Source organism: Thamnophis sirtalis, unplaced genomic scaffold (genome assembly GCF_051295495.1).
Source record: "Thamnophis sirtalis isolate CommonGarterSnake01/CBP01778 unplaced genomic scaffold, rThaSir2_p1.2 scaffold_1, whole genome shotgun sequence".
In the NCBI taxonomy this organism is placed as follows: domain Eukaryota; kingdom Metazoa; phylum Chordata; class Lepidosauria; order Squamata; family Natricidae; genus Thamnophis; species Thamnophis sirtalis.
In genome coordinates this window covers 48,463,822-48,485,891 of record NW_028261381.1, presented here as the reverse complement: position 1 = coordinate 48,485,891, position 22,070 = coordinate 48,463,822, and the positions used below count along the sequence as shown (strand labels likewise).

The following is a 22,070-nucleotide window of genomic DNA, read 5'->3' as shown; positions in this document are numbered from 1 at the left end:
TTATCCTCTGGCTTAAGGCAGTTTGCAATGTCTCCCGTCACCACGGATGAGGATGAGGCTAGAGTGGCGATCGGGTTGTTCACCTCCGGGAGCTGGAGTGCCTGGTCAAAGGTGGGGTTGAGGTTATAGAACCTCCGCTCATTGCCCCCCGGATTAGGGAAGGATCCTGGTTTAACCCACTGAGATTTTAGGACCTCCATAAACATCTCTGGAGTTGGAATCTCCTCCTTCTTTACCGGGGGTCTATGAAAGGGACCCTTTTTCCTACCCTTACTGGTGCTAGGTGTGGCAGTGGTCAGCCTGGGTTCTGGTGGGGGATCCAGGTCCGCTGTGTCCCTGGCCTTATGAAGTAGGGAACTAAATAAGGAGGGGGGAAACAGGCCTGTGATGTTGGGGGCCTCTGTAGACTGAGCATCCTCATCCTCAGAGAACCCCAATCTTTCAGCTCCCCTTCTTCTAAATCTGAGGCTTCACTGGCAGTGGAGGGAGAAGGGGACCTGTGCTCTCTGGCCACAGAGTCTTTGGGAAGAGTTTGAGTTTGATTTCATTTATATGCCGCCCTTTTCCCTAAGGGGACTCAGGGCGGCTCACAACTCAAAAAGGGAAGGGGGGATACAAACAGTTTGTAGTCTGATGATCTCTGGGCTGGTCCCGGGATAATCCCTGTTGTGAGGCCTGGGGTTGGTGCTGCATCCCAGCGGCCATCACTTGAACTAAGGCCCTGGCTAAAACCTCCTGGAAACTCTCAGATAACTCTGGGAGGGCAGGGTGGAATTCTGGAGGTTGCAGGTGATCCCTTGCCTCTGGTGAACTTGGTGCCAGTCTGGGCCTAGCTGGGCTGGAAACCCTGCGAACAAAGGAGTGCCATCCTGCACCGAAATCAGGCCCCTCTGCGGATCCACCGGCAGAGTGGGGGCCACTCTAGGCCTCTTCCGGCCTCCTCGGTGCCTCTTGAGCGGTCCCGGCTACCGTAGATGATTGCCGGTCACGTGCTCATCCACTTATTCCTTTCAAAATGGTGGCCGCCGGCCTGCGACTCGAGCCTCTCTGAAGCTGGAGAGCGGTGGGGCGATCCCCTGTGGATCCCCGGTCCTCCGGAATCCTGATCAGGCGGCTGCAGTCCGAAGGCCTCTCTACGCACTCTGATCGGTGTGGAGGCTTCTTCCCCTCTTACGCGACCGTCTGGCTGCCTGGGGAGCGCACATGTGCTAGCCGGGCAGCAAGGCCTTTGCTAGTAGTGCTGAGCACGTTGGAGGAGAGATGCAGCACTGGAAGCTTCTTGGTGAGAGAAATTGCTAAAGGAAAAAAAAACTTACACTAGAAAAACCCCTAGATTTCCAAAGTGAGGGAGAGTCAGGAAACACTCCTTCTGGGCTGAAGTCTGAGGTTAATCTGGGAGAGCAAGAGGAGGATCAGAGGCGTGGCTTCAAAAGATTATCCTCAGACTCCAGGGCAAAGGGGCTTGGTTAATACCCATCTGTTACTCCTCCCACACCTCACTCTGGAAACAGAAAATATCTCCCACCCTCCAAGAACACATCCTATCCAATAACCAACCCCCACATAAGCAGGAATTAATACCAAACAAAAGTAAAGCAGAAAACAATACCCCAATCAAGGAATTAACAAGGAGAGAAACTCCCCCCGCCAAGGTAGTGTTTATTAACAGGGAGCAAACCCCATACTCGCTAGCACTGATGATGTTATCTAATCAGATATTGAAATGTCTGTGAGCAAACAACCAAGCTTAGAGAGCACCAAGGACTCCATTATATATTTAAGCCCTGTATTCCCTAATGTAATTTTAAAGTTAACTGTTCTTTCATCCAATAGCCAAATTGGCTCCCTTGATAATAAAACTGTATTTTTGCTACAAAGGAATCTGTTATCTGCAACGTTTTCCAATTGCTACCACCTTTTCGTTAAGCGTTATGCAATCTAATGATGAAATGTGTCATCATTTCAATCTCTTTAAGTCAACTGGGATGGGATGGGGTGTAGATTACAACTTTTACATGTTTCATAACACAAGGGAAATATCTATGAAAGTAATTATTTCCTCAAATTACCTGGTAAAAAACAAAGTATGTAGCTCAATCAAATTCAGTTATTCAGAAATACTGTACTATAGATTCAACTGAGTGCAAGAGAGCTTACATCCCAGCAGGCATATTTTGTTTCTAGCATTTGAAGAAAAAAGCCATTAAATAATAATTTTGCTTACTGTTAAAGTGAAGATATAAATATTTTCATTCAAATATTCTAAAAGTGCATATTGTGCAGCTGTTGAAAATCTCTTTCACATTTTGAGCAGCAAAAGCTTCATAGAAGAAATAACTTGGAATCATCAGAGTCTACAGAGTAACTCTGGAAGCATCTTAACACCAAAGCCAAGACACTCTTTAAAAAAAAAAACTACACTTAATGCTAAATTGTTCTTAACAGTAATGGCAACTGATTTTATGGCTTTTGACTAAAGGAAACTGAGGTATATCTCTGTCAAAAGATGCCAAAACAAAAACCCAACTACCAAATTATATCGTAGAGAATTGCACATAATAAAAAGTTCATCTCGAATAGTGGCACCCAAAGGCATTCAACTTACACTGACAAATTTGTTCCTCCAAATTTGCTAGCAATGTGAACATTACATATTTTGGTCAACACTAGCTCTTCATTGATATAACTTTCAAAATGTTGTCTCTCTCTCTCTCTCTCTCTTTAGAAACTTCAGTCAGCCTTTCCTAGCTAGACTCTTTCCAAAATGTAGACGATGTGACTGCCCTTCTGGATAGCTGCCTTCAAAATGCGATCAGCTGTAGGGGACCTTTGACAAAAAATATGCACATTTTAACTCCATGCACATAGAAGAAATCCAGCTAGTAGTGGAAACAAGTTCACCATCAGTAGCCATAGTGTTATTACCAGGCTGGGAGAACAAGAACAGAGATCTAGAATAGAAGAAAATAGTACAAAGATGAGAAAAATAGTAATTGTACAGATACTTTTCATGTACTTTTAAGAGCATTTAAAATATTATCTCCTGCCCCTCAAAAAGAGTTAGAATTTGAGATGCTTCAGGTATTTAGGAATTAATTTATCAAATGAAAGACTGGAAAAAATCATAATAGACTGTGTGAATGTGTCAAATATTTAGAACAATGAAGAATAGCTACAATAGTTCTTATCCTCTGCCTAAGTGATTGAAGCGTATGTCATTATTTCTATTAAAATCAGAAATAAATATAATTAAATGGAGCAATTCTAAAAGTTTTTTTCTGATTTTACTTACCAATCGATGCAACTCTTGTTAAATTGGCAACTGGAGGGGGATCTTGTTCAGGTGGACAGAAATCGCAGAAATCCAAGCAGGCTGGGCAAATTAGATTCCCCATATGTAGCCATCCATTCATCTGAATAGTCACTGTGAGAATTTGACCTGAGTGACTGCACAAATATGCCACATCCTTGATCCAAACGGACAGTCCATGAGGAGAGCAAGAAACCTTTGGAATAAAACCAAATATGATATATTTACAAAGTACTGTATTTTTTTAACTATAAAATGCACCAGGGTATAAGACACACCTAGATTTCAAGGAGGAAAACAAGAAAAAAATAGTTTTTGGCCTCCCCAGCTGCCAGAAGCATTCTACAGGCCTCCCAAACTCTCTGGGTGTCCCATTTTTGCAAATAACGGGCCCGTTTTTGGCCTCCCGAACTCACCATGCATCCCGTTTTTTTGCCCTCCCCAGCCCCCAGGAGTACTCTGCAGGTCTCCAAACACTCTGCTTGTCCCGTTTTCGCCAAAAACAGGCACGTTTTTGGCAAAAACCAAATGTATTGAAGAGGGGTTTAGGAGGCCAAAAACAGGGATGTATTCGGTCTATAAGACACACAGGCATTTCTACTCACTTTTTTTGGATAAGGAAAGTGTGTCTTATAGTCCAAAAAATATGGTAGATTGCATAAACTATTTCATTACAGAAGCTGCTTTTGAACCTTTCATGATGTATTTTGTTTCCAATCTCATTATATAAAGAAAAATGCAAAATGTATCGGCACTTTCCAAATAATTATTCCTAAGAACAATGATGAACCTGCTCTGTTTTTTCACATTATCTTCCACATGCATTTGGTGCAAGGTTTATGAAGGTTCAATGACCACATACATCTAAGTGAGAAGAAAATCTTTTATAAATTACTTAATCTGTAAATTTATAATTGTGTATTTTTCCTTCAGCACTCTTAGAAAAGTCTAGTCATATCACACTTATCTTGGTATAGAAAACATGCGACCAATAATTAAATTAATAATCTAATTATTTTAATGTAACAGAGTGTACAAAATGCAAAATTAAATTAAAATGTATTGCAGTTACCTGATAACAGCCACTACCCCAATCAGGATAACTCAGTTTCTTTCTGCACTGTTCCATAATGAAAGCTGACTTTTGAATGAGGCAAATGGAATTTGGCCCATATTTCTCTGCACCATAGTTTCTGAAAGGATCTACAAAACAATTTGCAGTTTTCTGCTAAAATCTATCAGATTATAGAGACAACAAAATTATCAAATTCCAAATTTAATGAATTTATATGCCGTCCAATCCCGAAGGACTCCAGGAGGCTTACATAAAAACAACTCTAAAAAGAATACAAAAAAATTAAAATAGAGGAAAATCAGGTTAAAAAACACATCATGCACTCAATCTTAGTGGGCTGGACCTCATTCATGAGGTCAACAGCCCCAGGCCTGCCGGAATAACCAGGTCTTAGTAGACTTTCGGAAGGCCGAAAGAGTGGGGACGGTCCGGATCTCTGGGGGTAGATCGTTCCATAGGGCCGGGGCAGCTACAGAGAAGGCCCTCCCCCGAGGAGCCGCCAGATGACATTTTCTAGTCGACGGCACCTGGAGAAGGCCCATCCTGTGTGATCTTATCGGACGCTGGGAGGTATGTGGCAGAAGATGGTCTCGTAGATATCTGGGTCATAATCCACGTAGGGCTTTAAAGGAAATAACCAGCACCTTGAAGCGCGTTCGAAGACCGATAGGGAACCAGTGCAGCTCGTGGAGGATAGGTGTATGGGTATATCTCGGTACACCCAGTATCGCTCGCGCGGCTGTATTCTGGACCAGTTGTAGTCTCCGAACACGTTTCAGGGGCAGCCCCATGTAGAGCGCGTTACAGTAGGCAAGTCTTGAGGTGACGAGGGCGTGAGTGACCATTTGAAGTGCCTCCCAGTCCAGGCAGGGCCGCAACTGGTGCACCAGGCGAACCTGGGCAAAAGCTCTCCTGGTCACAGCTGACAAATGGTGTTCTAGTGTCAGCTGCGGATCCAGGAGGACACCCAAGTTGTGGGCCCTCTCTGAGGGGTGTAAAGTTTCACCCCCCAGGCTTAAAGATGGAGTATCTGGACTATCCTTGGGCGGCAGCATCAATAGCCACTCGGTCTTGTCGGGGTTGAGTGCAAGCTTGTTCCCTCCCATCCAGGCCCTGACAGCTTCCAGGCACTGGCACATCACTTCCACCACTTCACTGAGTTGGCACGGGGCGGACAGATACAGCTGGGTATCATCCGCATATTGATGGTATTTAATCCGGTGCCGGTGAATGATCTCACCCAGCGGCTTCATGTAGATATTAAATAGGAGGGGGGACAAGACCGAGCCCTGCGGCACCCCATATTTAAGGGGCCTAGGGGTCGACCTCTGTCCTCCAACCAACACCGACAGCGACCTGCCAGAGAGGTAAGAGGAGTACCACCATAAAACAGTGCCTCCCACTCCCACCTCTTCCAGCTGTCGCAGAAGGATACCATCGTTGATGGTATTGAAGGCCGCTGAGAGGTCAAGGAGCACCAGGATAGAGGAATGTCCTCTATCCCTGGCCCGCCAGAGATCATCGGTCAGCGCGACCAAAGCGGTTTTGGTGCAGTAACCAGGCCTGAAACCAGACTGAAAGGGATCTAGATAATCCGCTTCATCCAAGGTCTGTCGGAGTTGGAAGGCTACCACCTTCTCAACAACCTTCCCTAAGAAAGGGAGGTTGGAGACTGGACGATAGTTTTTAAGAGTAGCTGGGTCCAGAGAAGGCTTCTTGAGGAGGGGTCTCACCACCGCTTCCTTCAAAGGTTGCGGGAAAGATTCCTCCTGAAGAGAGGTGTTCACGATCCTCTGGAGCCAGCCTCGTGTCACCTCCCTGCTGGTCGAGACCAACCAGGAGGGACACGGGTCCAGCAAACAGGTGGTGGCACTCACCGCTCCCATGGCCTTGTCCACTTCCTCAGGAGTGACAAGCTGGAACTCACTCCACAAAATCTGATCAAGGCCCTCCCTCGGCATCTCCGCTGGCACTGTCCAAGTGGAGTCAAGGTCCATCCGAATCTGAGTGACTTTGTCTGACAGAAACTGAGCAAATTCCTCAGCCCTTCCCTGTAAGGGTCTCCCGCATCCCTCCCTTTAAGGAGGGAGCAGGTTATCCTAAACAGAACAGCCGGGCGAGATTCTGCTGATGGAATAAGAGCGGAAAAATGAGTACATTTTGCCATCCATATCGCCACTAAATAAGTCCTAATAAAGGCTCTTAGTTGTGTTCGGTCGGATTCGGAGTTACTAGCCCTCCAGCGTCGCTCTAGGCGTCTCTTTTGGCGTTTCATCTCCTGGAGTTCCTCGGTAAACCAAGGTGCTCTCCTGGATCCACTGCCGCAGAGAGGCCGCAAAGGCGCAATCCGATCTAGTGTCTCAGCCGCCGCTGTATTCCAAGCAGCGACCAAGGACTCAGTCGGATTGTGGGCAAGGGAGTCAGGTATCCCTCCAAGCTCCATCTGAGATCCTAATGGGACCATCAGGCGCCTGGGGCGGAACCATTTAATCAGCTCCACCTCCCTACAGTGGGGGAGTAGCTTCCAAAAATCAAGCCTCAGCAGAAAGTGATCTGACCATGACAAGGGCGAGATCTCTATCCCCTTTAGTTCCAGATCACGTCTCCATTTCCCCGAGAGAAACACAAGGTCGAGTGTGTGTCCCGTTGTATGAGTCAGACCCTGAATTACTTGGGTCAAGTCCATGGTTGTAATGGAAGCCATGAACTCCTGGGCCCCATCTGAGCATTCGCCAAGAGATGGCAGGTTGAAGTCCTCCAGTACTATAACTCTGGGGAACTCAACCGCCAGTCCGGCTACTGACTCTAGGAGCGCAGGCAGGGCTGTTGTGATGCAGCTGGGAGGTAGGTACGTCAAAAACAAGCCCACTTGACCCCCTAGGTCCAACTTCACAAGGAGGGACTCAAACCCGACAGTCTCTGGAGCAGGGATCCTGCGAGGGACTAATGACTCCTGGATATTAGCTGCCACTCCCCCACCCCTTGTCGTGGTTGGTGGAGCACCTGAAACCCTTCTGGGCACATTTCTGAGAGGGGGCCTCCTCCCGCATGGCCCAGCCAGGTTTCAGTAATACATGCCAGGTCTGCCCCCTCGTCTAATATTAAGTTCTGGACGAGGGGAGCTTTATGAATCACAGACCTGGCATTTAGCAACAGCAACCTGAGACCAGGGCCCTGACTTCTCGTCACCTGGTCCTTGAGTTGAGCTTTCAGGGCCGGAACAAGGGATCACTGTGACGTAGCGAACCCTCCTTCCCCGGTAATGGCTAGCCCTGTAGCTCCCGTCATACCTGCCCCTCCCAGTCATAACCGCGATGCTCCGTCCCGTCCCCATCCCCATAGACCCCTCCCCCCCTCCCACGGCTCCTGTTCTTCTCGGCAGGCCATTCATACCATGCACTCTAGGATGAGAGGCTGATCCGGGCCCACATCCACTTCTGCTTCTGCACTCAGTGGAGGGGGCTCCAGGCCACACTCTCAATCCCCTCATATATACCGGCTAGGCATTCTCCACATACATACCCCACTATAACATTAAAAACATACAATGGTACCATAAAAGAGAGAATAAAATTAAATTGATTTAAAAATGTGGGATCATTCAACTACATGCATACAACACACATTCCACATACAGAAAAGTTTGCGCAGATATTAATATTAGTATTGTGCAAGCGGATTCATAATCAGATATTGCTAGGATATTTACATCATAAGCAGAGCTCGCAGTAAATTATTTTTCTAACTTGTTCACCAACTTTAGCATTTATTCAGTGTATACGTCCACTAGGCCGGCAACTCAGAAAAAATGTGGCATTTTGAAGAATGTGTACATGATTTATGACTGGATGTAGCAAATTTAAAATCAATAGCATTGAACAGTTATTAAAGCAAATAAATTCCCACGGCAAGATATATGTTCAGCATGGGCAGACATTTCTATGTAATGATGATCGACAGCCATTGTCATCATGTTCTCTGTATTCCAACAGCAATTGTTAAATCAAATTTTAGTAAATGAACAAGCAATATGTAAGCATCCAAGATATACTGTAATGCATAGGAGCCGAGGTGGCGCAGTGGTTAAATGCAGCACTGCAGTTCAGCAGTTTGGCTGTTCAAATCCCATCAGGCTCAAGGTTGACTCAGCCTTCCATCCTTCCGAGGTGGGTAAAATGAGGACCCAGATTGTTGTTGGGGACAATATGCTGACTCTGTAAACCGCTTAGAGAGGGCTGAAAGCCCTATGAAGCGGTATATAAGCCTAACTATTGCTATTGCTATTTATTCAATTTCTGATCAGAAGACACCAAGAAGACATATTGTTTTCTTCCACACCTGTATATAAAAACGGGGGCAAGGATAGTTGATGCACAAAATGCAAAGCCTCTCAACTATCAAACGACAACCCGGCCTTCACGTGGTGCCCCCTGTTCCCACCAATCGGGCTCTGTCGACCCTTGGGACTGGCGTCCCCTTGGGTATATCCAGCCGAAACAGCTTCCATGGATCGCCGTACAGTGGCATCAAATTTCCATGGAAGTCGCCTATACCCACGATGGGTGAAGAGGCGTCAAGTACAAGTATATAAAAATAATTTTAAATAACACAAATTGAGATCAGACAAATACTGTTTTCAAGTTATCCCATCAGTGGTGCTAACAGGGTTTGACGGAAGCTTAGCTATGATGACAGAATGTGAGATAACCTCAGACCTGATGACAGAATACTGGATTCCCTCCCTAAAGATTTATGCAGCCACCATTCATTGACCATAAACCAAGATTATTACAATTCAACGAGCATATAGTTGATGTTCTGGCTGTCTCGTAGTTCTAAGGCTTCCTTTGGAGTGACCTGGGATCGCGTAGCATATCATGTGAAATTTGAGTCAAGCTTAAACTACTCGATATAACCAAAGGTGGAATTAAGTACAAAGCCAACTGACCTGGTTGGTTTTCCAGTATCCGACAATCTGAACTGCGCTGAAATTCGCCACTTAAGTGCCAACTAAATTCTTGACTAAAAGGGCAGTAGTCAGCAATTTCAACCGACCCACCATAGTAAGGCAAATCTTTTGGCAATACACCATACAGACTATCAAAATACTGTAAAGAAAAAAGAGTTGCAGATATGATTGTCAGAGCAAGGAAAAGTTAAATTACAGTAACAGCTTTTGGTGATAGCTACATCTATATTACTAATGGAGAAATTATATTCCCATGCAGCCGCTTCAAATGAAAGGAAACTAGATAATATGCAATTGTTACTAGAATTAAATCTGTCTCGGGATATACTATTTTAATAGTTAACAGCTGTTGACAAATACATTGTATTTAAAAGTGCAATTAAACAGTAACAGCTGTTGACAAATATTGTATTTAAAAATGCAATTAAAAATACAAAAAAGAACAAAAACATTTTAAAATGTAACATACACCTAAGAAATACATTGTTATAGTACCAAAACAGAAAAAAACCCAGAGTCAGACAAATTCCCCCAAAAGTAATGTATTGAATTGATATATGTATTTAACAATATACCAAATTATATATAAAAATTCCTTATTCTTATTGAATAGAATGTAATCTTTGCTAAAGGGGAACATATTGTGTCATATGATTAGTAGATAAAATTATCTTTTTCCAAATTATGTGTTGTGACATATAAGCTTGTGCTGCAAGCTTATACTTCGGAAGTGACAATTTGTTTAGTGTCATCCTATTAAAACATTTTCAAGAAAAATTTCAAAAGTATAACATTAAATCTATATACAGTTGTACAGCGAGAATATTTTTACAATACCATACAGTGCTCCAGCTCAGTTTGCCCAGTCTGTAACTATATGCCTGCTTATTGTGAAATACATCTATAACTATGCTACTTTCAGCAATAATTATTTTAGCAAGGCTATTACACCTGTGTTTTACCTCTGGCAGTGATATGCAGTCTGAGGCTTATGGATTAAACATAGCCCCAGAGCACTGAGACTTGACTACTGAAATTCAAAATGTCCTCATTTCACTTGTCCAAATTTAAATTGTTTCCTACAACTAAAGTGGAATAAAGGTTGAAATAAGTTTCCCTATTCCATTTTTTACTTTAAATCTTTTAAAATCGCCCCAAATCAAGATGTAATATTGAAATCTAAATGGTAATATTGATTTAAAAAAGTCTTTCTTTTCTCAATATTAAAAGCAAACTAAATAATTAACTTTAAACACATTATAGAAAAAAGTGTATTGAAACAACACAATGCACTAAGATTTATAACATCATAAATAGGGGAGGAAAGAAATATTTCTACCTCTTCCAGTAATATTATTGTGTCACCCAATGATCTGCCAGAGCCCTCCAAAAGTTCGAGAGGCTGAGCTACCCATCCCTCATCTCACAATCATGTATTGCATTAAAGTGTGTATTGTTTAGTTACGGTTTGTTGAATAAGAATGAACAAGTGAATTCCTATCACAGGATAAGCGAAACCTGACAAACCAAATGTATTCAAATATAATTCTAATCATGCTTGATAGTTCCTACCTTATCTCTCTATTACTGCTGGAGCTACAATGATCCTTCCATAGCTGGCTGCTCTTTAGATAAGATTAACTTCTATTTAAATGCAGTTTATCTTTAATAAGATTAAAAGCTAATTAATGAAATACATCTGGTGCAGTGGTTAAACAATCAGGCTGGGATACGATGACTGCTAATCTTGCCTTAGGCACACAGCCAGCTGGGTAAACGTGGGCCAGTTCCTCTCTCTTCAGGTGTAAGAAGAGGCAAAGGCAAACCCTTCTGAAAATCCTGGCCAAGAAAACTGCAGGGACTTATTTAGGCAGTCTCTTAGAATTGGATATGATTGAATGGGGAAAAAAAGTAACATTGAAATTGTTAACCCAATATTAAGATGCATGTAAACTTTCCTTCAAGTAAAATTATACATGTTTCAATTCCTTTTAAGTTCAAAAGAAGTAAGTTGGATTCATTAAAAAACACTGATCTAAACTCTTTTTTCTGCTATGCTGGAAGAGCAGCCAAGAGGAATGAAGACAAAGGATGCTTTCATAATATTACAAGACACCCTTGTAATATTAAACTTGGATTCACACAAACATGGTGAATGAGGATGCATGGCTTTTCACAATGTTTAAACCTAATCAATTACAGTTTGTAACAGGAGAAGGTACTCGTTATGACTTACTATTACATTTTGCCTTCCTGCTCTGTGAAGCAGCCAGGTATCTTGCTGGGAAGTTTTATTTCCTAATTTGGGGATTCAGGTAGTTTTAAGAGGCAAAACGAGTAATCTAAGTCTTGCAGAACCTTAAAGCATCTATCCTGCCTCTTAAACCCTTCTCCACTAGACAGAATCAGTGCAACTATAAGCAGGGATGGTATTCATTTACCTTCTCTATCGCTTCACAAATGTGAGCACAGCTGCCTCCTCCACGCATGTGCACAGCTTTCTGCACATGTGCTTTTGGAGAAAAAAGGGCCTAAATGGGATGCTATAGAAATGGGGTGGGTGGGCGGGGCCACCCACAATTTCCACTATCGGTTCGGGTGAACTGATCCGAACCAGAATACCACCTCTGATTATAAGTATACAAAAGGGTACTAGGGATGCTTTAAGTCCTTGCAATGATAAAACCAAAGTAGTTATCACCTAATACAGTGGTTCTCAACCTTCCCAATGCCGCGACCCTTTAATACAGTTCCTCATGTTGTGGTGACCCCCAACCATAAAATTGGTGTCTTGGTTCCTAAGACCATTGAAAATACGTGTTTTCCGATGGATTTAGGTGACCCGTGAAAGGGTCGTTCGACCCCCAAAGGGGTCCCGACGCACAGATTGAGAATCACTGACCTAATACATAAACCCTGGCATAGCGCATTGCATGAATTTGCCTTTGGTTTAACATTGCTTCTGAATAAGGTTATCAATTCAGAAGAATGAGACATACTTATGTTTCATGTGTTATACAACATACCTGATACTCCTGAGGCAATGGTTGAGGGAATTTCTGTAAATTGCACACTGCTACCGCTCTTTGGTCCTGCCTGCATGTTAATTGTAATGGATTACTTCTCAGAGTGTCACAATAGGGGGCTACTGGTTCTTTTCTTAAGATTAAAAACAGAACAGCAGTTAACATGTTATATATATGCTTCGGTGTATTAATAAACACTACTCATTATTCACAATAGTGTAAGGACAATTTCAGGGCCATCAATAAACAAAAAGTTCATATATATTATTCTTACTTTCTCTGTTGCTGATTGATCCAATACTTGCAGCTTTTCATCACAAAGTCGCATCCTTTTCCTCGGCCCCATTCTAGTTTTTCTGCCATGCTATAATTCACTTTATACCAGCTGCAAAAATAACAAGTGGAAATGGAAATGATTCTTTAGAGTCCAACTTTCTGAACCATTAACAACAAAGAATCAACATATTAATAATCTTAGGAATTATTAGGTTGTAAAGAAGACATCTCTGTTATGTTGCCCAAGATTCCTGGTCCTCCTTCCCAATACTTTAGCTTATTCATTAAGATATACTCTAATAAGCAAATGACAAATATGATTTGTCTGGTTTTTGGGGCTATAAACCAAGAGTCCCCAACCCCTGGTCCGTGGCCCAATACCGGGTTGCAGCCCCTTCAGAACCAGTCATGAAGGTGGTGGGGGAGTGCATGTGCAAGTAAAGCTGCATTTGTGAAAGCAGTGCACTTACACGGAAACCATCTCCTCTCAACCCCCATCCTGTTGCTGCCCCTTCCATAGGCCCACTCAGCTGGAAAGATTGCTGCTATAAAGCATTGGGAATATGTTGCAACAGACAGCACAAAATCCACCATAAACACCATTCAAATCTATCTGACTAGGCACCTATCCACCAGCTTGCTGCTATTCTCTTCCATGTCTTTTTATGCATTTCCAACAGTGCAGGGAAATCTATGACAATTATGGCCTGTTAGGAAGTATCTTCTACTGTCCACTTACAAGAACTTTGCAACACTTTGGAAGTAATTTAGAAAGCACCACACTGTTGTTTAAATAATATTATATAACTACAATGTATCTTTTATTACCCAGTGTCTTCCATTAATGCCAGAGTAATCCGGGAGAAGACCCTGTTCTGTGTTTGTGATCCAGTCATTGCTTCATTCTGGAATTAACCAACATCAATAATAGTTAGCGGCAGTAAAGCAACCAAACAGAGAAACAAACCAGCATTTTGTGAGAAGCAAACAAGTAGGAGAGAAAAATAATATTTTTGCCAATAGGGAAGCATATTTCATTACATTAATAATCACAGATAAATTAGGAGTTTCTCTTGGGATGTCAGGGAGCTATCTATAAATTACATGTAGGATTATTTTCTTATAATAAGAAATAGAGCAATAGGGTAGCTAAATGGAAGAATGGAGAATCTAAATTTACTGTAACTGATACTGTGAATGTTTCTAAATTATAAAATATAAATGAACTTTCATTCCTGGCCTGGCATCTTGAAAAGATACCTCAATCTATTCTTCATATACTAAACAGCTAATTTTGTATTATCTACAGACTAATATAGCATTCTTCTCTCCATCTTCAAAATAAATGAATTAAGTAAGTCCAGATATGTAGGAAAAGAGTATAATAGGTGGCTTTTAGTTTTTAGTTAATAATATATACCTGGATTCATTCTGGCTGTACTGATCAATAAAAAAATCATTCTAAATATCCTTGAGTTGCTCTATTATTACTTACTAGGGACAAACCGGTTGAGATTTCACAGGCCAAATTTCATGCTGGAACAACCCTATGTATATCTATATATTAATTGACTATACTAACCTCTAATAACCGTTTCTCCCAATGATTAAGCTCTGTGCCTATGCCACCTTGATTTTCCAGTTCCATTCCTTCTAAATTTGGACAGTCAAAGTGTTTTCTTGCCTCCTCCTTCAGAAAGGTATTAAGACAAATCTCAACATTATTTCGAAATAACAACTGCTTTATTTTACACACAAAGTTTACATTATATTTATCTAACAAATATTTTTAATGAGAGAACCCTAAGATGCTTTCATACTTTCTTGAAGTCAAGAAATTTCATTTTAAATTTTCTGTGACAGATCACACTACCTCAACCCCTGCAGTACATTATTATGGGACATCTACCAATGACTCAAATTCTTTAAATTATTACAAATTACAGAGAGCAGGAAAAAACATAAATATTTTAATAATATAAGCACAATTGGATCCTTCAAGAATTCCCCATAAAGTGGAAGAAGCAGCAATAGTGTGGTACCCAGCATTGGAAGTGGAATAATTTTCCCACAACCTTTTTTTCACACATATCAGTGTATGGTAATTTGGATGTTCATCAATTTAACTCTCAGGAGCCCTAGGAAGCAGAATGCCATAAGGGTTGCTGGCCAAACTAAATGAACACCTAAAAGATTGACGAATTTGCTTGTTCTGCTATAGAGAATTGAGGAGGGCAGAGTTTAGAGGCATTATAATTCTTCCAGATTCTGTGGCAGCATTTGAAGGACTTTGCGGGGGTTTGGAGAATAAGCATCTGTAGGTACAGTATATTTCCTGGTTAATCTTGTTATTAAGAGACCCCCAGGAATTGATTTCCAAGGTAAACTGATTTTGAAAGTAAATTGAGAAAACATTTTTGTCAGAGATTAAGTAGCAGGGCTGAATCTTAACATGTTGAACATGGCTTCCATCACTATTTGCCACTATGGGTCTAGACAACCAGTTCAGATTTTTGTGAAAGAAAATAAAAATAATACTTACAACTACTTTAGGAGTTACCAAAAGGAATATATTATGAGGCAAAATGTTATTATCCCGCACATCCCATAATCTTACTGCTTTACGTATAACTTTATCACTCCACTGATACACACCAAGGCTGAAAGGAAGACAATTCAGTTGTTACAACTGGGAAGTAGGATCAGTTCTCAATATGATCAATAAGCTGTCTCAACTATTGAATATATGAGTAAAGTAGCAAATGTATCTTCAAGACAACTGACTTCCAATGCAACTACCACTAAAAACTAGGAAGCAGTTATGCTATTTGCATAATAACTATTTTTAATCATACCCACAAGTACTGTTCAGTGAAATCAGTTTTGTAAAAATTTCAAAAGTCAGTATATACCTTTCATTAAATAGTGGCAATCCATTTGCGTATCTAGCAGTCAAAGGATTTCCATCGTCATCATGATAAAATGCAAAAAGTCCAGCAGAGAAACCCTTAAATAGAACCCAAAAGTATTTTACGTCATGTTTAACCCAAACAACTGACAGAAAATTGCTAGGAAGAGAGGAAGAAAGACGCAAGCTCACACCAAGGTAGTCCTCAATTAATGACCATAATTGTGACCTGTAACTGCATCACTAATGACATGACTAGTACACAAGGTATCACATGACTGCATCAGACTTATAACCTCACTTTTGCCATTGTCATTAAATGACTTATCAGCAATCATTAAGCAAGGACCACATGTGACCACAATATGCAACTTTATTGACAGCTTCTTTATTGACATACTTGTCAGAAGCTGGCTCTGAAGCACACAAATGGCAACCACATGACTGTGGAACACAGTGGCAGTCATAAATATGAGGATCGGTCATAAATTTGCATTTTCAGCAAGTTGTAACTTTGAATAATCATTAAACAGGGCAGTCATTAAACAAGGATTACCTATGTATGAAATATTCACAAAAACACAACCAAACACAACCATAAATTCTAGCATAGTATAGCATGAAAAAAATGACTAACATGTTAAATTCCAAACCAAGCATTAGGGCAATGCCTCATTTAGCCAATCTCAAAGATAAGACTTTTGGGGAAAAAATGGTGAATGAGAAAAGATATAAATAGAAGTTGGGGAATTGGCCAGGATAAAAAAAAATGCTAACAATATTGAAGCTTAAATGTTTATAAACTCTCTTGATTTTTCATCTTTTTCCTCTGGTGAACTACCACCATCTTTTCTCCCTCCTCACCTTTTAATAGTGTGTCTACTATAAAGACCTAGAGATTATGATCTCGTATGTTTTATAGGATTTTTGAACCCTAATACAAATTTTTATAATTTTTTTAGAAATCGTTTTAATGGATTTTTAAAAAAACATAGCATCAAATACCAGCTCTTACCAAAGCATGAATGATTTCATGTTTTACTGTAGACAACATGCCAATAAACTCTTGTGGTTGGGTTGAAATCATATTTGGACACAGATTAGCATATCCTGCAATTGGTCTGGGAAAAATGGTGACACATTATACAAAAAGAAGAACTTAAAAATATTAAACTTCATTATTACATGTAAATACTTCATATTATCATAGCCTACAAATGTGTTATATACAAAAATGTCCCTGGAGTAACTTTTTCTCCTGTAAACATTAAATCTGTGGAATGTAAACTCAGAAAAAAATGTTCTCTCTCAATTAGTGGTACTTATGCACGGACAACTATAGTATCTGTACAGATTTCACCTATGGAGTTTCCTATCAAATATCACCCCCCCCCCCCTTAAGCTCACTTGAGATACGCTTTTCTGTGCTGAGAAAAAACTCGGTACTGATCATATAACTAGCAGCAGAGGCCATACAGAAGTAAGTGATTCTCGTATTTGGGGTTTTCTCAGTCATGGATAGTCTACGATCCTGAGATGATGAATCTTATGTAAAACATTTCTCACTTCAGACTACAGATCTTTCATAATTAATGTGATAATATCATGTCTTTCCTCAAGAAGCTTTGTTTTCACACACTTGTTTTTTATTTATTTTTCTCATAGCAACTCAGTGATGATAGGGGGAAGCCCAAGTGCAAGACCACAATCTTATCACTGGGCCTTAAACTTTTTGGTCTGTGGGAGTCTTTAAATATGAACATTATATAGGTGCTTTAGCAACAGAGTTACCATAACTAAATTGATAGTTTGTGGGATATATAAAGCTAACTGAATATAGCCTCTCACCTTGCATAAAAGTCTATCACTTTTGTCCTTTTCTAGACAGATGAGCATATTTCTAAATAAAGCCTGTGTTGCAGCCAACTATTATGTATACAGTATCCATCGGAGGGCCAGCAGATTCTGGAATAAAAGTTGGTCTACCGTTGTTGTTTTTTTAAATATAAAAACAAACAAACCCCCAAGTGGGATGGGAAGCATGGGAGATTCTACAGGCCAACTGCCTCCCCCCCTCCCGGGGGGCACCACAAGGGGAACCACTGTGGCATAAAATGTGACTTCCTATGAAAGCTTTCAGATCATAGGAGGGATATCATTCTCCTATTACTCTCACATGGGGAAAATCTCAGCCAGCAGGACTCACTTGGAATCCTGTTTCCTGCTGCTCTCTTCACTGAAGGTTCTGTGTGACCTTTCCTGCAGTGTAATCACAGAACAATGCATTATCAACTGAAGATCAGCAGGGAAGAAGTGAGTGGGGTAGGATATTTATATCTTTCTGATTCCTTGGCTACATCATCCAGCCTTCTCTCTCTCACTGCTCAAAACAGAATGCATGCAGATAAATCTTCACTGGAAAGACTTGAGACCTGTAGCTCCCCACAGTCCACCTCTTGAACCATACTTTCTGAGATTGGGAAACAATGACTTTGGGGAAAATAGCCAGTTGTGACAACTAGTTGTGACGTCTACTGACAGATCATTCACTATCCTTGTCCAACCAGATGGTAAATGTCTTTTCAGAAAATTTCAGCTGATTGTTCATCAATTTAAAGTTAGCTTGGAGATTACCTGTCCATATCTGCTTCTAGCTGACAATATGCTGCATATGCGATAATGTTTTCTTGGCCACATCTTTCAGTAGTCAGAGCACTAACATACAGTATAAAATCAGCATCTCGAATGCCTTCTTTGTCTGCTTCGCCAATAGTTTGACAATTCCGTCCATTCGTATTACATACCCTACATTGCTAAGACATTACATTTCAAGAAATCAGTGTCAAATAATCTTCAAATATTTATTTATTTAAATTATATCCTGCCTTTATTAGGCAAGGAACATACTTCATTCTCCTTCCTGTTTCTATTTTCCCCACAACAATCACCTTGTGGGGTGGATTGGGATGAAAGCGAGATTGATTGGTCCAAAGTCACCCAGTAGGGTTTCATGCCTAAGGTAGGAGTAGAACATTTGGACTTCTAACCTGATGCTTTCACTGCTACATCAAACTGGTTTGTCTCTTTTAACTATAAAACGTATATATTCCCTGCTTTTCTTTCTTAGCCTGAAGAAACATTTGAATTAAGATTCTATTCTAATCATTTGTAAAGTTTTATACTACTGCTTGTGGCAAAGAAAGAGTTTGAAAAGACCCAAAGTTCATAAAGAAATTTGAAAAAGAAGGAATGTAATATTCAAATAGTTTTATTATCTTTTTTCCTAGGTTTCTGAAAATTAAAAATTTTCAGATGTCATAACACAACTGTCTTACATCAGGCAAATGAAATTGATATATGTGCTTTAACATTTTTCTTAACAAATTTTGCTAATTAGAAGGAAATGTGGTGGTTACTATATTTGCATGTTTTGTTGTATAACTATTCCTGTATGATCTGAGCTACAAACCATAAATAAGGCTGAATTACCTGCAGGTGTTCTTCAGGGACTATAACTGGCCCACACTTGGTATGTTCTGCACAGGCTTCTCGACAATATCTGTGAGGATCATCCTTCTTCCTTAAATACTGGTTTGTTACACACTGTCTTTAATTAAATCATAATCACATATTTGTGAGTGAGATGAATGCACATAACAGTCCCACACAAAACAATATCCTAATTATAAAATATATTAAGCATTGTTAAAATGTTAAGATGCTTATTAAAATTGAGCTTTGAGATAAAAAATAATATGCTGACATACAGAATGCATTGGAAAAATAAATCTCACTGATTCTCCCAATTAAAAATGCTGAAAAATATACATACCTACTTAACAGGACAGTAGCCATAGGTTTCCGAACTTGAAATGTCTTCTCTAAATAAGAAATAGCTTGTGGGAAAAGCTTGTTCTAAACAAAAGAAAAATAAAACAACGAAAAAGGATTTGACACTTTAAAAAATTCCTTCTAAAGATTTAAGTCAAAACTCTAATGACCATGTAATCATATTTTCACAGCCATGAACTCAATGTAATGTTAGCTTTATTTAAAAAGATATAGTAATCCTTTGCCAATTGCGAGTTCCATTCTTGAAAACTATCATAGTTGGATAATTTGTGGTTAATAAACTTAAGATCTAGGGAGGGGAAACAATTCCACCTGATACAAGACCTCAAAGATATTGTGTCAAACCTATAATAAAGTAAAATAGTAACATCAGAAAATGAGAACGAATTTTAAAAAGAAACAGTTCAGAAAAGCATACTATATAATTTAGAATACTGGCACTTCTGAAAAGATTATTACCTTTACTGATGTATCTTTTTATGCTGAATCTACTAATGGAGGTTGAGATACAAATTCTGGTGTTGAAATAAAAGTTTTGAAGAATGAATAGCTGCCTACCTACTTTTGTTCATCAGTCGAACTAGCTGCATGCTGCAAATATGTAAGGGCTGAAACTGATGAGGTGGGGATTCACTTCTTTAATCTGGCAGGTAACTTGTTATCTCTGGGATAGAAACAAATTAATCCTAACATATTGTGACTTTTGCTAAATCTGGACTTAAACAAAATGGAATTTGCATAAAGGAGGTGTAAAGAAAGGAAATGAGAAAATGTGAGCCTGTACCTTATTGTTGACATGTTAATCATGATTAGGGAAATATTATTTGTATGCTTTATTAGTATGACCTAATCCATGCATTGTTTTAAATCAAAAGCAAAGAAACAACATTAGGGTTTAGCATTATGGGTGAATTATATCTGCCATAATTTCCTAGAACAATTATAGATGTTAGGCAACTTAGAATGCAACCTTCAAAGTATACATCACACAGATCTTTAGGATAAAATAATTAAACCAGTATTTCATGTAAGAAAATAGAATGCAAAAATTAAATAATTTACCTTTATAAGATGTTTTTTTTCAGGGAGCAATCTATGAACAGAGAGAGCAGTTAGTAGACATTTTTTAATCTTCATAAAGCACTGTTACTACACAAATTACAAATTACTTCACTTCTTCCCTTGGCTACTAGTTACCATTTGTTTTAGCTACTTGTACAGATAGGGAAATTGAAAGCTATTCCTGTTAACAATAATAATTCTGGAATTATTATACTTACTCTTCAACACTTCTGTCATATATAGTCTTAATTCTTAGGTGTTCATTAATGTTTCTTTTCATAACTCGACTTTCTTTAAGATAAACTTTGTAAATAACCTGTTTGGAGAAGAAGTGCATTTAATAAAAATGCTTAATAAGTCTTAAAATCTATCATGTTTACATCTGAATTGAAGCATACATACAATATGTTCAGTTCCTAATAACCTCTATGACCCTTATTCCTCAATAACATTTGAGGAATATAGAAAGGAAGGTAAGCATATTTATTCTGATAGATTGTATTTTTTTGTATTTTATTATTTGGTTGCACAGCCTTGTATTATTTCTATTTTCTATTATTCACCACAAGTAGTTTCTGAAATAGAACCATGAACTAATTTCAAGTGATTTTCACTTTTACAATTTTCAAATTACTTGCCAAGTTTCTAAAACGCATCCTTGCATTTTCAAAATATTTTTCCTCTGAAAAGCCTGCAAAATCTACAGAAAAATAGCCTGACCAATAAAGCATACTGATGACTTTAATAAATAAATATAAATAAATAAACTTTAATAAAGCATACTGGTGACTCCAACAATGAAAACTACTTAGGTAAGATGTAAAGGGGGCTAACTTCTAGGAGTTAAATCAGTTTGGGATTATTATTTCAATAAGCAATTGCTCCAAGGACCGTGTTGGTTTTAGAATAAACCGTTTGAAAATACCGTTTTAGCCTTTTCTTTCGCAGCCCATATGTAGCACCAACCCAGAAACGCCGTTTTGAAATGTGGCTGTACTTCTATTAGTGACCTCCCCCCCCCCAAGAGATTTGGCTCAATAATCTGTTTAATTAACTAAATCACAGATACGATGAGAGCAACTCCGAACACTTAAACGAGCAAGCGAAAAAAACCCACATAGAATGGAATGTATGGTTTAAGCCCCGCAGTTCAGTCCATCTTTTCCCTTGTTTGGAATCTCTTGCCTCCCCCTAATTCCCCTAGGATCCTCACCTCCCTGGCTCTGGGGATGTGGTGGTGACAGAAAGGAGAGGCGATGTTAAAGGCCGGGGCTTGAGCCAGCAAAAGCAGCTCAGCCAAAAGAAGGACAGCCGAGAAAGGGCTGGAAAAATGGAAAACTTCCCGAACCGCCGAAGCGGTCGCCATCTTGGCCTCCTTCTTCCCGAGTCCCCGTATCACCAAGGTGTCGGAGCCGGAGCGAAAGCGTGCCGCTCCTGACAGCCAATAAGAAATCACGGAATCATGGTAGAATGAATGCCATTGGTCCCACCTCGGCACAGAGGGGCGGAGACAGAAGGGAGCCTGGGCCTCTAGGGTGCGCGAAGAAAGACCAAGGTTAAGAGCCTCGTCACGCGCACTCCTGCTGTCTACA

The 22,070-nt window shown here is 40.0% G+C and overlaps 1 protein-coding gene across 4 annotated transcripts; it reads right to left on the bottom strand.

Annotated features, from left to right (window-relative positions):
• Positions 1-443: 443 nt before the first annotated feature.
• On the bottom strand, positions 444-21,864 carry LMLN (leishmanolysin like peptidase). 4 transcript variants are annotated; one of them, XM_014069738.2, is made up of 17 exons: positions 21,692-21,864; positions 20,697-20,794; positions 20,479-20,509; positions 19,397-19,479; positions 19,054-19,171; positions 18,199-18,377; positions 16,580-16,685; positions 15,569-15,663; positions 15,199-15,316; positions 14,239-14,346; positions 13,485-13,561; positions 12,655-12,765; positions 12,381-12,513; positions 9,334-9,493; positions 4,383-4,513; positions 3,293-3,506; positions 444-2,951 (listed from the first exon to the last, which is right to left on the bottom strand). In XM_014069738.2, the coding sequence occupies exons 1-17, from the start codon at positions 21,842-21,844 to the stop codon at positions 2,851-2,853; spliced, it is 2,016 nt and encodes a 671-aa protein (XP_013925213.2). In that variant the 5' UTR covers positions 21,845-21,864; the 3' UTR covers positions 444-2,850. The 4 variants fall into 4 exon arrangements, with proteins under 4 accessions (XP_013925213.2, XP_013925214.2, XP_013925215.2 ...); XM_014069739.2 differs by having other exon boundaries at positions 12,381-12,450; XM_014069740.2 differs by lacking the exon at positions 21,692-21,864 and adding an exon at positions 19,975-20,080 and having other exon boundaries at positions 20,697-20,795.
• Positions 21,865-22,070: the final 206 nt, after the last annotated feature.